General features: G+C 39.0%; 1 protein-coding gene across 1 annotated transcript in view; it reads left to right on the top strand.

The window, feature by feature from the left end:
* The window catches only part of LOC123936926, a 30,788-nt gene extending 16,726 nt beyond the window's left edge, over positions 1–14,062 (top strand). The window contains exon 7 of the mRNA XM_045997428.1: positions 12,877–14,062. Within this exon, the coding sequence (XP_045853384.1) occupies positions 12,877–12,938 (62 nt within the window). The 3' untranslated portion in view covers positions 12,939–14,062. The remainder of the gene's footprint in view (positions 1–12,876) is intronic.
* Positions 14,063–14,347: the final 285 nt, after the last annotated feature.

Raw genomic sequence — 14,347 nt, 5'->3', positions numbered from 1 at the left:
AACTCATGGATTCTTCAATGGATAAACAAACTGTTGACATTCTGTTGACAAGTAAGCAAGTGTTGCTGATCATAGTATAGCCGTACCATGGAATACTATTCAGCAATAGAAAAAAGGAATACATTATCAATTAGCTCAAGAATCTGAACGCATCTCCAGAGAATTACACTGGGGGTGGGAGCGAAGTACTAACCAGGATGAGTTCTAGACTGTATGCTCCCACTTATGTAACATGCTTGAAATGATAGAATCACAGAAGTGGAGAAGAGGTTAGTGGTTACTAGAAGTTAAGGAGCTGTGGAAGGGGCGTGCGTGCAGCTACAGAAGGACAGCAAAAGGGATGCCTGTCGTTTTGGAAATGTTCTGTATCTTACCTGTATTCATGTCCATATCCTGGTTGTGATGTTTTACTCTAATTTTGCAGGATGTTACTACAGGAAGAAACTGGGTAAAGGGTGCAAGAGGTCCCTATTATTTGTTACAACTGCATGAGAATCTATAATTACATCAAAATAAGAAACTTAATAAGAAAGTTGATTGATCTTTACTGACTTCCAGAACTGACCTAAAAAGAGAGGAACATTGGGATTGAGAATAGAGTTGTGAACATTAAGAATTGTTTTCAGTGCACCACTCAAACTGGGTCTGAATTTTCTCCTTCTGATTTTTATTAGGAATTATAATGCATTTGTACTGCTATTTTGGGGAAGAAAAAAATGCCACCTCTTCATTATAGGACTTCCGTTTTTGCAAACTACAGTGATTTTTTTAACTCATCAGATGACTGATTCACACATTAGAAGACGAAACCAGACTGGTGCCTGGCTGGCTCAGTCGGAAGAGTGTGTGACTCTTGATCTTGGGGTTGTGAGTTCGAGTCCAATGTTGGGTGTAGAAATTACTACAAAATAAATACACTTTAAAAAAAGAAGATGAAACTAAATTGCATTGGACTTGACTGTACATCTGTCTTTTTTTAAGATTTTGTTTTGGGGTGCCTGGTGGCTCAGTAGGTTAAAGCCTCTGCCTTTGGCTCAGGTCATGATCTCAGGGTCCTGGGATCAAGCCCCTCATCGGGCTCTCTATTTGGCGGGGAGCCTGCTTCTCTCTGTCTCTCTCTGCCTGCTTCTCTGGCTACTTGTGATCTCTGTCAGTCAAATAAATAAATAAAATCTTGAAAAAAAAGATTTTGTTTTGAAGTAATCTGTATATCCAACATGAGGCTGGAAATCATAACCCTGAGATCGAGTTACAGACTCTACCAACTGAGTCAGCCAGGTGCCGCTGTCACATTTATTCTTAAAGTTAGAGAAGAGGTTTTTTTGTTGTTGTTATTGTTTAAAGGTTTATTTATTTAGGGCACCTGGGCGGCTCAGTTAGTTGAGTGTCTGCCTTCAGTTCAGGTCATGATCCTGGAGTCCCAGGATCTAGCCCTTCTTGGGGCTTCTTGATCTTTGGGAAGTCTTCTTCTTCTTCTGTCTCTTACCCCACTCATGTTCTCTCTCTCTCATGTTCTCTGTTTCTCTCTCAAATAAATAAATAAAATCTTTTAAAAAATGATTTATTTATTTGAGAGAGAGGGCACATGTTCAAGTGCGTGCCTGCATCCGGGGAGGGGCAAAGGGAGAGACTCTTCAAGGGACTTCAGGCAGAACACTGAGTCCTTTGAGGCAGCGGGGAGGGGTGGGGGGGCTCAATCTCAGGACCATGAGATCATGACCTGGACTGCAACTGAGAGTCGGTTGCTAAACTGACTGAATCACCCAAGCACCCCAAGAAAAGTGTTTTCATTACCCTTCTTTTTCTTTGTCCTTTTAAACTTATTTTTTAAAAGATTTTATTTATTTATTTGACACAGAGGGAGTCACAGCGAGAGGGCGACCACAAACAAGGGGAGTGGGAAAGGGAACAGCAAGGGAAGGAGTAGTCAGAGGGAGAGGGAGAAGTGGGCTCCCCACTGAACAGGGAGCCTGATTCTGGGATTAATCCCACGACCCCGGGATCATGACCCAAGCCAAAGGCAGATGCTGAACGCTTAACGACTGAGCCACCAGACCCCTATTTTTCTTCTTTTCTCCATCATCTTACTTGAACTCATATTTTCCCATACTGCACTATTTAATCTAAAAACCAATAAGTGTCCCTATTGTAGATGAAATTAGGAAAGTCTTTCTTTCTTTTTTTTAAATATTTTATTTATTTATTTGACAGAGATCACAAGTAGGCAGAGAGGCAGCAGAGAGAGAGGAGGAAGCAGGCTCCCTGCTGAGCAGAGAGCCGATGCGAGGCTTGATCCCAGAACCCTAAGATCATGACCTGAGCCGAAGGCAGAGGCTTAACCCGCTGAGCCACTCAGGCACCCCAGGAATGTCTTTCTTAAAAATGCAAAATATAAAGATATATTAAAATGCATACAGTATGCTTGGATATTCTTATTTTTGGAGAGGTCTAGTGGAGATTATAAGTGTAATTAAAAAAAATCTAGTGATGGTTTATTGAGAAAATAAAGTGGCAGCAGGATTCCTGAGGGTTGGTCTTGGTCTTCCCAGCCACCCGCGTGGTCATGCCCCCCCCCCGCCCCCCCCCCAAGCACCTGACAATGGCAGAGAGTGATTTAGTCATTGCCGAGGAGCTGCCGTCATGACAAATAGGGGTTAAATTGTGAGAATTTCAGGACATATTTTGGGGAAGGATTAAATAAATCAGGGGACTTGCTGACAGCAAATTGTATCTTTGAGTGGCTGATTTGAAACACAGCAACAGAGAATTGAGATGAATCCCAGGTGGTCTTTGGGAGCTTGAAAAAGTCCCAATGAGTTGACCGAATTCCGCCTACGCTTCCTTTCAGCATCATTAAACAGTCTCTAAGTGATGGCTTATCAATTATCACCTTAAGAAAAGATTGTGCTAAATACAGCGGTGGAATTAAGATACCTAATCTTTAAAATATTTATAGTTCATTGGAATTATTTCCCTTGTTGCAGTGTTAGAAGGCCTTCGAACTGCTTCTTTTATGGTATTTTCAATTCTATCACTGTGTTACTACAACATACCTTTTTCAAGGAATTTAAAGTGCATTAAATGCTTTCTTAACTGTCAGACTGAAGAAGAATGCATGTAAGCTCTTACTCATAATAGTGAATGATAAATTCTATTCAAGGATGCCAAGTTGGATGCAAAATGAAGTCTTTCAATTCAACTAGCTCTCAGTGGAATGAGAAATGTCAAAAAGAGTGATTGCTACCACATAGCCTGAAAAAAAAATCCTGGCACACAGCTGCTTGCTGGGAGGAAGTGCCATGGGGGACAGGGGCTGTGAAACAGGTGAATGCCAGGCAACATGGAATCCTCACTGCATGTCTGTATGAGAGAATTTAGCATGGCTGGTCCACCTTGGTTTAGTGTTTTGTCAGACCAAACAGGCAAAGAAAATACAAGCAACAGAAAAGATGAAAATCTCGAAACCGACAATAACACAACAAAAACTTTAATTTTTTAATTAAACAAAAATTAGGCTTTTATGAGGTTGACTTGAGGTCAGGAAAAGAACGGTAAACTTTTGAGAGGAAGAAAGAAACCATCAAAGCTGGGGGAAGCTCAAAGTGGGGTTTAATAGCAGCTATCATATTCCTCCCAAGCCTTGGCTATTTCTGACGCAGCTGTTTTAGCTGTTTTGTTTTAAGATGTTCCCAGTCCTATTCCACTAACACAGCCTTCCACAGTGACCTGAGTGCACAAACCCAGGCACTTGGGCCATTCTAGATAACTGTATACCCCTCAGAGAATTGCTGCAGGGGCCGTGTAAATGAAAATGATGAAATCCAGTATCGCATTTGGCATTTAACCTTGGTTGTCTTCTTCCTTCTGCTCTTCATCTGAGTGGATAGGAAGGTCAGCTCACTTAGACGTGAACCCTCAAAGTCAGGCATCTTCACTATATCCTGGTGTGTCTCTTGGGTCACAGGCTAGGTGGGCGGGTTCCCCACTGGATGTAGCTGTGCCAGTAATAGTGACAGTAGAGGTGGGACTTGGGGGCGCTTGATCTTAGTAGAATGCATTTCTGTTAAGTAGGCTCCACGCCCAGCATGGAGCCCAATGTGGGGCTTGAACTCATGACCCTGAGATCAAGACCTGAACTGAGATCAAGAGTCAGACACTTAGCTGACTGAACTACCCAGGCACCCCTCAATGCATTGGTGTTAGCCCATTTTTGGTTTGTTTTGGTGGATAGCCATATAACTCTGGAATATGACTCTGGGTTCACCAATTTCAGGATGGCCTCCAGAGGGGATTCAGGAGAAAACTCTGAGGTTCTCTTTTTTCATACAATGGAAGGTCCAAGCAGCTTCTTCTAAAGATACAGTCACATCTATTATCTTTGAGTTCTGATTGACTAATTTTGACTGGATCTTTTGGAAACCTTAAAATTATTTCTTCCTGGGATTCAAACTCAGAATTACATGGAATGAATTACATGAAGTGGATCTGAGCCTTGTTTTTGAGACTTTTATCTTGAATTCCTTCTGGGATCTCTTCTAGGGTACACCCTTCTGTGACTCTGGTTTGGGTTCCCAAGTTCATTAATTCATTAATGGGATTAATTAATTAATAAATTAATTCTTCCATAAGTGTTAATTGAATGCCTACTGTATGCAAGACCTAAAATAAATCAGGATTGAGATCCTAGAGTTCATTGATTTCCTTAAAAATTCTAAAGTCAAAATTGCCAACTTTACATTTATATGAGGATTTAGGATTAAAGGAAATAAGTAAGTCACAGAGTGTTCAGGAAATAATGACTTATTTTGCTCAGGAGGAGAATATTCAATTCTAAAACATACTGATACATATAAACACATTTGGTAATAAAACAATAATTTTTACAGGAACATATCTAATCATGAACACTGAGATCCACCCTCTTCCAAATGTATAAAATAAGTTAGAGATTTATTCATACTAATGATAGTGGGAGTTACATATGTGCATACAGTGAGTTCATGGTTGAAGGCCTGGCTGATTAGAATCTGTGTTCTGTGGTTTTTGTCACTTGTGTGTGTTTAAACCCTATAGAATAGGATCTATCCCCATGTATTTGGTTTATGAAGAAAACTGGTAACATGATATTGAATTAATGATCCAGTTTCTCAAAAGGGGAGACTATTGGCCTAACACCTTCCTAAATTGTAGCTGTCAACATGTTTAGTTTGGTTCTAATGGGAGCTGGGTTGGAGAAAGGAAAAGTTTTATAGGAAAGGTTATGTGATATTAATAAGAACCACATTCTGTTTGATGTTCTCTCAAACTGTATGTCTTTATCTTACTAAAAATCGAACCATTCAAAAATAATAAATCTTCTTTTTCTACGGCCCACAAATGATCAACGTTTTGGATGATCAAAAAATTTTTGTCCTAAAGATATCCCCACTTCTAGCTCAGCTTTATTTTCTGAGCCTGATTTATAGCTAAGAGCACCACTTCATATTTTTTCAAGCATCAAAGTCATAATGTATTTTACAAATACTCAAAAGTGCTTAAAATCCAGGAACCTCTGTATTCCTATTTTTTATTCTTTTATATGTATTCAAATTGGTTAAACAGATGGCTTCCTATTTTTGAAAAAAAAAAAAAAAAAAAAAAAAAAAAAACCTGCTAAGAATATTCACCTTAAGATGGAGAACTCGTAGGTTAAATTTCATTCTGGAGTGCACTTTTACAACCAAGTCATTAACCTTTGGAAACAAGGGTATTTGGGAAAAACATGGGAAATCTTAACAAGATGATCTCACAAACACTGACTTGGTAGACATCTCAGAAGCAGAGATGCTCCAGAAGGTTAATGATGATAGACCTTAAAATGTTTTGCAGACATAGCTATTTAAATTTTCCAAATTTTCTTATTGTTTCTCTTTATTACAATAGCCTTAAGAAATAAATACTTCAAGGAGTGTTTCATCATAACTATAGGAACTGACATAAAAATTCTTGGTGGGAGGATGGAGATTTTGCCATTAGTCCCTTTCAGTCAGTCCTATTTGTTGGGTTCTTACCACATGCAGAGGTCTTTTCCATGCTTGTGGAGGGGTACAGCAAATTATAACATGTAGAATCTGCCCATTGAGCTTATGGTTTCGTTAGGCTGAAAGGACTGGATTCGTGAAAACTGAAAAGGCTAAATAGAAGGAATAGTAAATGAGGGTGTTGAAGTGGTCTGCAATTGTTATTGGAGACCCTTTGTTAATAACACGATGTTAAAACAATGAAAGGTCATTATGGGATGGAGTTCCTCTCTTTGCAGCTTTCACTAGACCTTGAGAGAGACACCAATTTTGGAAAGGCAGAATTTGGGTACCTGAAGGCAGACAAATATCCTAGATGGGAGAGGAGTTTCTTTTTGAAGCCAGTCAGGATTTAAATCTGGGTTCAAATCTTAGTTCCATTGTTTTGTAGATGTGTAATCTTGGGAAGTTACTCAGTTTTTCTAAGCATCTTGTAAAAAATGGATTTCTTTTAGGATTAAGTGAGATAAAATATATAAAATGATGCACAATAAGCACTAAATAAATGCTAATGCCCTTAGTTAGAGAGAAGGTCCTCAACAAGAACAGAAGAAGGAGAGGGCCAGCTATGTTTGTGGAGCAGTGGAAGACTAGTGGAAGACTAGTATGAGTCTTGGAGGGAATGATTAAGTAAGAGAAGGGGAGTAAGATGATGTGGAAAGATAAATCAGGATCAGATTATCAGATTTAGTCATTCAATTGTTTCTTCATTTAATAATTTATTGACCTCATTTTATATGGGAAGTCCTCTGCTAGAGATGGGGATGCAAAGACAAAGAAGACTTGGCTTTGAATTTCTGCTGGATGGCAGGATAAGGAATTGGAACTTAATGCTGAGGGAAATTATATCTTTCAAAAGGGGAGTTTTAAATGGCATTTTTTTAAACTTTTTTTTTTTTTAAGATTTTATTTATTTATTTGACAGACAGAGCTCACAAGTAGGCAGAGAGGCAGGCAGAGAGAGAGAGGAAGGGAAGCAGACTCCTTGCTGAGCAGAGATCCTGATGCAGGGCTCTATCCCAGGACTGTGGGATCATGACCTGAGCCGAAGGCAGAGGCTTTAACCCACTGAGCCACCCAGGCGCCCCTACAATGGCATTTTTGGCACGCATTTCTTGTGACCCAAGATATGACTTTGGTTGTCGTCTCTTAGTGGTTGGGGGTTCATGCTGTGCCTCTGGTCTTGTTGACCAGGTTCCTGATGGAAGAGTCCATTCAAATGAATGAGGAGGAAGAACTTCTGGGTGGAACTTTATTTCATCCCTTAACATGAAACCTTGGTAATGAAATTGCTCCTGTTTTACCTGTGGTTAAATTTCTCATAAATCTGGGATTTTTCATACTCAGTGAGGATTGCATTGGGTCAACAGTCATGGCAACCCATAGGACTTGGTACCAGTATAACAGTCTATTTAGGGTTAAGGAGAAACTGGATAATCTAGACTTGGTGACTTTTTCCATGAGTCCCCCCACTGTTAGTAGATTTCTATAACCAGAGGCCCTGTGACACACAGAACACATGGACACTCAACCACAAGTTGTAGACTGGCTGAGTACAGATGTTTTCTTCATGAAGATTTGCCTGAATACACAACTTCTGTGTCTTCTAATCACAGATTATAGGATCATATTCTCACCTCTATCTCTGCCAACTATCCTTATTATTTACTTCCCCTTTTGGCCCAGGGCTCAGTGGAACACAAATCAGATGAGTTGAGGAATCTGTTGCTTTCTGGGATCTTCTAGCACATTCCGGGTAACTATTATTTCAATGGCCAATTTCTTCATTTCAGGGTTTATACCATATTGAATTGTGGCACAGAACTGAGATAAACTTCCTTTTAAGGTGATTATATTTTGGTTCTCAGCTTGGAAGTTGCCACTGGGGCATGGATTCCAAGATATATAACTTATCAGAGGATGTAATACCCCCCTTTAATACCTAAGCACCAGGTTTATGCCCATTGCTGTATGTTATTTTATACCTGACTTTGACACTCCCACACAGACATCTATCTATACAGTGCTCAAGCTTCACTTTCTTTTTTTTTTTTCGTGGCTGTTTAGCTCAGGTGACTAGGGCATTGAGCTAATGAGAACAAGGTCACAGGTTCAATCTTTGTGTGGGCCAGCAAGCTTTGCTTTGTGCAATGACCACAGACCTGGTCCAGCCAGCTGTCTAGCATATGTCTGCCCCAGGTCATAAGAGGACATGGCAGGAGGGTGTGGATGGACAAGAGCAAATCCATCACCACCATTAGAGAAAGCCAAACCAAGCACATGTCCTACTAATGGGGGTCAATAATGTCTCATTTAAATAAGGTTGACATTTTAATATCTCTAGCTGTGAGGGCCTTTTGAACACCAAATTTAAGCATTGTTGCTTTTTTGGTGTGAATTCATTTTTAATAAATGGAAGGCTGTACAAGACCTCAGATGATTTCCGAATACCTAAATAGTTGGCTGGGTATTTAAAAAATTCAGTATGGTTATTCAGTTACCATCCTTTTTTCTTAAAACCTGTTTAAGCTAGTGACATAAATAAGGAGTTTCTCAGCAAGTGTTTGATAATCATTATCTTTGTTTAAGAATGAAAATATTTATATTCAACTTTCTGATAATTAGACCATTAAAATGTTAGCAAGATGCCACTACAATTTTGTATTATTCAACATGTTGGCCATTACCCGGACCACACATCTCCTCTTTCATTTCTAGGCAAACGTTTTCCCCAAATTATTTCATTATTAAGCATCATGTCTTGGATCAAAATCTACTCCATTCCAAAGTGCTCTGCCTCAGGTGTTTCCCCCAGCCAGGTCTTTACGAGCACTGAAAAGCCATTTTATATGGAATAGGGGAGGGCAGAGTACAGAAGGAAATTTAGTGAGAGAAGAATGGAGAATAATATATTGAAGATTCTCTGAAAATTCATCCGTTCATTATTAGACAAACACTAAAAGAATGATAATGGAAATGTGCATTTACAATTTTTGGAATAGGTAATGTAATTCACAAGGTTAAAAATAAAAATATATAAAATGGTATGTTGTGAGAAGTTTTGCTCCTTCTTCTGTCTCTCAGGTACCCAATTCTATCTCCCTTGTACAGCCATTTTTACTAGTTTTGAGTGTACTCTTCTGGAGTTATTTTATGCAACTGTATCTTAAACCCTTCCCTCTTTTGATGCAAAGGTTAACACCCATCAGCATTGTTCTTAATCTTGCTTTTTTTCACTTAACATATCTTAGAGACCATTCTGTGTATGAAGAATAGCCTCATTTTACATAGTTGTATACTATTCTGTTGAATAGATGTACTATAACTTATTTATCTAGTTATCTATTGATGGATTTTGATGTAGTTTCTCATATTTTCTGTTACAGACATCAATGGAATAGTTGTTTTGGAATGTATTATATTGAAAACATTCTTATTTATTTGATTATTTTCCATTGAATGGATATATCATAGTTTATTTTTCTAGTCCCCTATTGGTAGGCAATGAGATTCCAGTCTTTTTTATTTTTTATGGACAGTGTGGTAATGAATAACTTTATACATGTATTATCTAATATATGTGCAAGTACCTATGTAGACTTAATCCATAGAAGTCAGATTTTAAAGTGAAGATGAAAATTTTAATGAAATCAAAATAATAAAAAATTATCATATTATACAATTCACTATTTTCATTTTCCAAATCACCTCTATGCCTAAGTCATTTTTTCCTGGTTGTAGAATATAAGTTATTTTGTCTTTACACTTGACATTATAATATAGACATATGAAGGATATGGATTCTAGAGCTATAGCAAGAATTAAAGAATTGAGGGAAATCCAAAAAAGAAGAAACTTTCATGGATTGGTGGTTATGGTTGTCTTTTAGGCAGTGTCAGAGCCATACAACAAATTTAATTTAGAAAAGTCTATGTAGCCTACTTAAGATTATAGAAAATGATGTACATAAGAAGTATGAACCCATGATAAGTGCATGAATGAAATGTTTTGTTGTAAAAAATACTTTCATTTATGGATAATTTTTAGATACTATTAGCTTTGGGAATGGTGGGGAAAAACTCTTCTGTCACTGAGTTAGAAATTTTGGGAGAAAACAAGTTAGTGCTATAATGATTGATATTGTCATGTACCATCTCAAGAATGTACTATATCCAGGTAATTCTATTTGATATCTAATTAAGTATGAAATGAAGAATTCTTTTTTTTTTAAAGGTTTTTAATTTGAGAGAGAGAGAGAAAGTGAGTGCAGAGGTTGGGTGAAGGGCAGAGGGAGAAGCAGACTCCCTGCTGAGCAAGGAGCCTGATGTGGGAATTGATCCCAGAACTCTGGGATTATGACCAGAGCCCAAGGCAGACGCTTAACTGACTGAGCTACCTAGGTGCCCCTGAAATGAAAAATTCTAACAGTTATTTTATATGAAGAAATAGGAAGGAGAAAAGAAGGTAAAATTCAGGGAATGTGGCCAAAGAACATTTTCCTAAGTACTTCTCAACCTGCTCTGTATATGAACAACATAGCATTGTAGTTAACATTTTGTTGGGCATTTCTTGTTAGGCATGACCTTTAAGGAGAAGGAATTTAAGAAAGCCATTGATGGAGACTCTTGGGTGGCTCAGTTAAGCGGCTGCCTTTAACTCAGGTCATGATCCCAGGGTCCTGATCGAGTCCCACATCTGGCTCCTTGCTCAGCAGAGAGCCTGCTTCTCCCTCTGCGTGCTGCTCCCCCTGCTTATGTGCTCTCTCTCTGACAATTAAATAAAATCTTTAAACATAAATAAGTTTAATTAAGTCATTGATGAAAGACTGGGTTAAGGTAGGACAGTGTATTTTTGGGCAATACCAATAGGGTTTGCTACAGGGTTTTCATTCATTCAGAAATCAGTTCACTTATTCATCTATCCCTTGTCACATTCCATATTTATTTGTGTATAATCATCACGCTAAAACTCTGGAAAATACCTTACAGCTTTGTAAGAGAATTAAGAAATGGAAAAGATACAATGAAAACATTTAAGTACCTCAAAAATGACATAAAATGCTATGGCAGTTCCAAAGAGGAAGACATCAATTTCTTTCTTTAAAAGATTTATTTATTTATTTATTTATTTATTTATTTATTTATTTTTCTGGGGGGGAGGAGCAGGGAGAAGGGGAAGGGGCAGAGGGAGAGAATCTTTCAAGCAGACCCCCCCCCCCGCCCCTAATGAGGGAGGAGCCTGAGGTAGCCCTCTATCTCACAACCCATGAGATCAAGACCTGAGCTGAAACCTAGAGTCAAACACTCTCTGAGCCACCCAGGTACCCTGGAAGACATTACTTTCAATAGTCAAGAGACAGTGGCATTTGTCTTGGAGAACAAGACAACTGGAGGAACAAAAATGCAATATAAGATCTTACTGATGATGCTGTGATTTATTGAGAGTCTAGACTGACTGGATAAACTGTCAGTCGCCCATGCAGGCACTGTGCCCCAGCCAGCTGCCCACCTTTCCTTAATCCTGGGGCTGATACTTAACTCACTTGCATAGTTTGGCTCCATGTTGTCCAGGGGGCCAGATGGACTGTTTTAGGTATTTCTCCAGAGGCACACAGGAGCTGACTGCCGCAGGTGTACCTAATGACCCAAAGATTCTGCTTTCATGGTTGATTCTATCCCATCATTTTTAGCATATGTTTTGGTGAGCTGAGCTAGCACCTTCTCAAGCTGTCCCAGTCTCAGCAGATTCTCCAGGAAATTAGTATATTTGACAGAATTGAGGGATGGAGCAGTACCAGGCTGCTTCAGCATGGTCCTGATGTGACCTCTTTAAACTAGCCAATCCTGGCCCCTCCTGCTAGCTATCATGGCTGCATCTCAAACTGTTCTTTTGAGCTTTGCCAAAAATAACTCTGGAAAGGGTCTCGATGAATTTGGACCTAGGGAGGGGTGTGGGAAGGAAGAGAAATCATTCTCAGTGGAAGAAACACGACAAGCAAAGGTATGCACACAGGAAATTGCCAAGTGTGAGGGGTGGGGAAACAGTTCAGTGTAGCCAAATGAGGGAATTTAAATGGGAACTGTGGATCTTAGACTCCCGTTTTTGAGCTTGCTGCTCTAAGGTGACATTTGTTGCTATGTTTTTTTCAAGAGAAAGGAGCATTAGTGATTGTTATTTAAGAAACGTACATGTTGCATTTGTAATGTATGAATTGCAATTGGGATTAAAGCTGGTGATGAGATGAGAGTAATAAAGTTAATTGGATTTGTTGATAACCACTAGAAGGACAACTATGATAATTATTATCACTCTAGATCAGATTCGTTCAGTCAAACTTTTGGCAGTGACGGAAATGTTCCCTATCTCTGCTACAGTAGGCACTAGTCACATATGGCTATTGAACACTTGAATGGGGCTAACGCAGATGAACAACTGAATTATTTATTGTGTTTGGTTTTAGTTAATTTAAATTTAACTGGCGACATTTGAACGAGTGGCAATTGTATAAGACGGTGGAGCTTTAAACTGTTCTTGGGTATTCTGAACACGTAGAATCATAGCGTTTAAAAAAAAAGAGATTTATTTATTTATTTATTTTAGAAAGAGAGGGAGAGAGAAAGAGAGAAACCCAACTGGACTCCCCGCTGGGCGTGGAGCCTGATTCGGGACTTGAATCCACAATCTGGCCATCACAACCTAAGCCAAACCGAGAGCTGGAGGCTCAGCCAACTGGGCCACCCACACACCCCAGAATCATAGCACTTAAGAGCTGGAATAAACCTCCTCATTTACCTAGTCTAACACTTTTATGTTACAGATGAGGAAACTAAGGCCCAGAAAGTGAAACATCTTGTCCAAGAGCTTGTCCTTGGGCTGTGATGAGCAGCTGGAACCTGACCTGCTTCCTCGGCTCCCAGTTTATTGGACTTTGACCGCACTATTCTGCCTCCCCGTTTATGACAGTAGGACTGCGGCTGCACATAGCTAAAGATGGTTGATTGGTAGATGAGGAAGCGAAGTCAAGTGTAGTCCTTCAAATCAAGCAACCAAAAAATATGTGTAGAACATGGCGCCAGGCACTGAGGTTATTAGGATAGGGAGCTGAAAAATGGCATAAGGAACTCACAATTAACTTGAGAAAACAGGAAGTTGTGTGTGAGTGTGTGTGTGTGTGTGTGTGTGTGTGTGTGTGTATCTGTCACTGTACAAGGTAACCTACATGAGCTAGCTGAACAAAACCCCGGGCAGGCCTATGAACATTTAGGGAGATTGTCTTGGGTAGGTGGGTTTCAGGGACAAGACTTGATCTATATTAAAGTTTCTAGCACAGGGGGTAAAAGATAACATTAATGTCATTTAAACTTAACAGTGGTTGACATGAAACAAATTTCTGATTCATAGTTGTTTTTGTATTCTTGCATTCTATATGAATTATACATGTTCATTTGTGACTGCAGCCAGAATGAAGAGCTTAAAATTGGTCCTGGAGGTTTAAAATGTAAAAGGAAAGTGGTTTGTTTCAAGATGATTTTCCTATAGAATGCTAATTATATATAAGTGTTTAGCATTAAGGCATATTGTTAGATCACAAATAATCATAAAAGACTGTATATCTGAATCAGGAGAAAAGTTTTGGCCATTATTGTCTTGTAGGGATAGCTGGGAGAGCAAATCCTCACTTTGCTTATTAAAGTCTTAATGTAGAACTACATGGCAACATTCCTAGATTTATTTTTCCCATTGGTAGGCAAAACAAATGAGACCCGAGTCCTCACAGAACATTCCAGAGAGTCAACAAAGAGAAATGGAAAGTGTTTAGAAACATTATTGTGTTTGGAAGGCAGGCATAAATGTAAAATAGGGAATGAAAAATCATTTATTATCCAAAGTCGAAGTCCACATTATGGATATTTCTTAACATTTTTGTCTGAGGGGTGCCTGGGTGGCTCAGTGGGTTGGGCCTCTGCCTTCAGCTCAGGTCATGATCTCAAGATCCTGGGATCGAGCACTGCATCAGGTTCTCTGCTCAGTGGGGAGCCTGCTTCTCCCACTCTCTCTGCCTCCCTCTCTGCCTACTTGTGATCTCTGTCTGTCAAATAAATAAAATCCTTAAAAAAAAAAACAAAATATTTTTGTCTGATTTTTATGAAGGTTACATGTGCTTCTTGTCTTTAGCTAGGAAAAAAGAGAAGATGAAAATGCAAATAAGCATCACTTTTAATCTCGTTCAGAGAGGGCCATTGTTAATCGCTGTTTTCCTACTTTGCAAACACCTAGTTTCAAATGTT

The sequence above is a fragment of the Meles meles genome, chromosome 2 (assembly GCF_922984935.1).
Source record: "Meles meles chromosome 2, mMelMel3.1 paternal haplotype, whole genome shotgun sequence".
In the NCBI taxonomy this organism is placed as follows: domain Eukaryota; kingdom Metazoa; phylum Chordata; class Mammalia; order Carnivora; family Mustelidae; genus Meles; species Meles meles.
This window is presented reverse-complemented; position numbering and strand designations above follow the sequence as displayed.